This window comes from Penaeus monodon, chromosome 20, assembly GCF_015228065.2.
Source record: "Penaeus monodon isolate SGIC_2016 chromosome 20, NSTDA_Pmon_1, whole genome shotgun sequence".
Lineage (NCBI taxonomy): Eukaryota > Metazoa > Arthropoda > Malacostraca > Decapoda > Penaeidae > Penaeus > Penaeus monodon.
The window spans coordinates 14,985,421-14,986,544 of record NC_051405.1 but is presented as its reverse complement, the minus strand read 5'-3'; the positions used below and the strand labels follow the sequence as shown (position 1 = coordinate 14,986,544).

The following is a 1,124-nucleotide window of genomic DNA, read 5'->3' as shown; positions in this document are numbered from 1 at the left end:
TGAGAAGGAGGGAGTTTGTGATACAGAAATTCCGTTTACATCAGCTCCCGAAGCTGTTGATTTTGTGCCATGTTTACTAACGCGCCCTTTCCCTTCCCTGCAGGAGCAAAGTCACAAGTCGTATCGGCCTCTGTGCGTGTTGACCTTCCGCCTCAACTACCTGATACACGGGTTGGAGCCCCTGGGTTACCACCTGGTCAACATGCTCCTCCATGGGGTCGTTTGCATTCTTTACTACAGGTGAGTTCACAGATTAGATATAAAAAAGAAACAGTTAGGCGCTCAAATACTTTTTTTTTCAAGTGTTGCCAGAGTAAGGGGTATTTTAAAATGGTGTATCCCGGAAAGCGTTGCCAGAGCGGGTAACATTGCAACCCGGTGGTGTAGTGCATGTGATCACTGATGCCAGGACAAACTTCCATCTATTAGAGGACGTTAATCATAACTCTCCGGGCGAACTACGGACCCAAAATCGTCCAGGGGAATGTCTTGTGCTTGCCGCGAATGGAATTTACGAAAATTACAGCGTACTGTACTTTTTTCAATCTTCGTTGATTTATATAAATACTGTTATTACCAAACATCTTGCATGTACATACAACTTTCTGGCAGCTTGGTATGTACAGGTTTGCCAGGGCGGAGGCACACACGTTGCTCTCCGGAATGGAGATGAGCACGTAATTAGTTATTATGCCGACGGAGTTATGATTAACTCTTGGTAGTGAAATGCACGTATAATTCCCGTAGACTTATGCCGCATTCGCCGTTGCTTCGAACAGTGAGAGTGAGTAGATTATTTAATATTATTTAAGACGGCTTTATGATACGCGTTTGAGTGTGACAGTAGATCTAAAGAGAAAAAAAGTATTTTTTTTGAAATTGTAGGGTAAAAAAAATGATAGCGCTAACAGTATGTGAATTTAATGGAATGGAAATCGAAAAAAATAGAAAATGGATATTTACTGGCAAATCTGTGCCACAAAACTGAATTATCTCTAAATAGGATCTATTTGCCCATCTAATTTTTCAGTATCCTATCCTCTTTGCTTACCTTTCTTTTCCCCTTTATCTCCCCTCTTTCCAGTCTTTCATCTCCCCCTTTCTTCCGTCCTCTCTCCTCTTGC

The 1,124-nt window shown here is 42.1% G+C and overlaps 1 protein-coding gene across 1 annotated transcript in view; it reads left to right on the top strand.

The window, feature by feature from the left end:
- Window positions 1–1,124, top strand: part of LOC119585654 (protein O-mannosyl-transferase Tmtc3-like) — a gene marked incomplete at both ends in the record, with an annotated part of 116,247 nt that overhangs the window by 58,466 nt on the left and 56,657 nt on the right. The window contains 1 exon segment of the mRNA XM_037934330.1: window positions 104–240. Within this exon segment, the coding sequence (XP_037790258.1) occupies window positions 104–240 (137 nt within the window).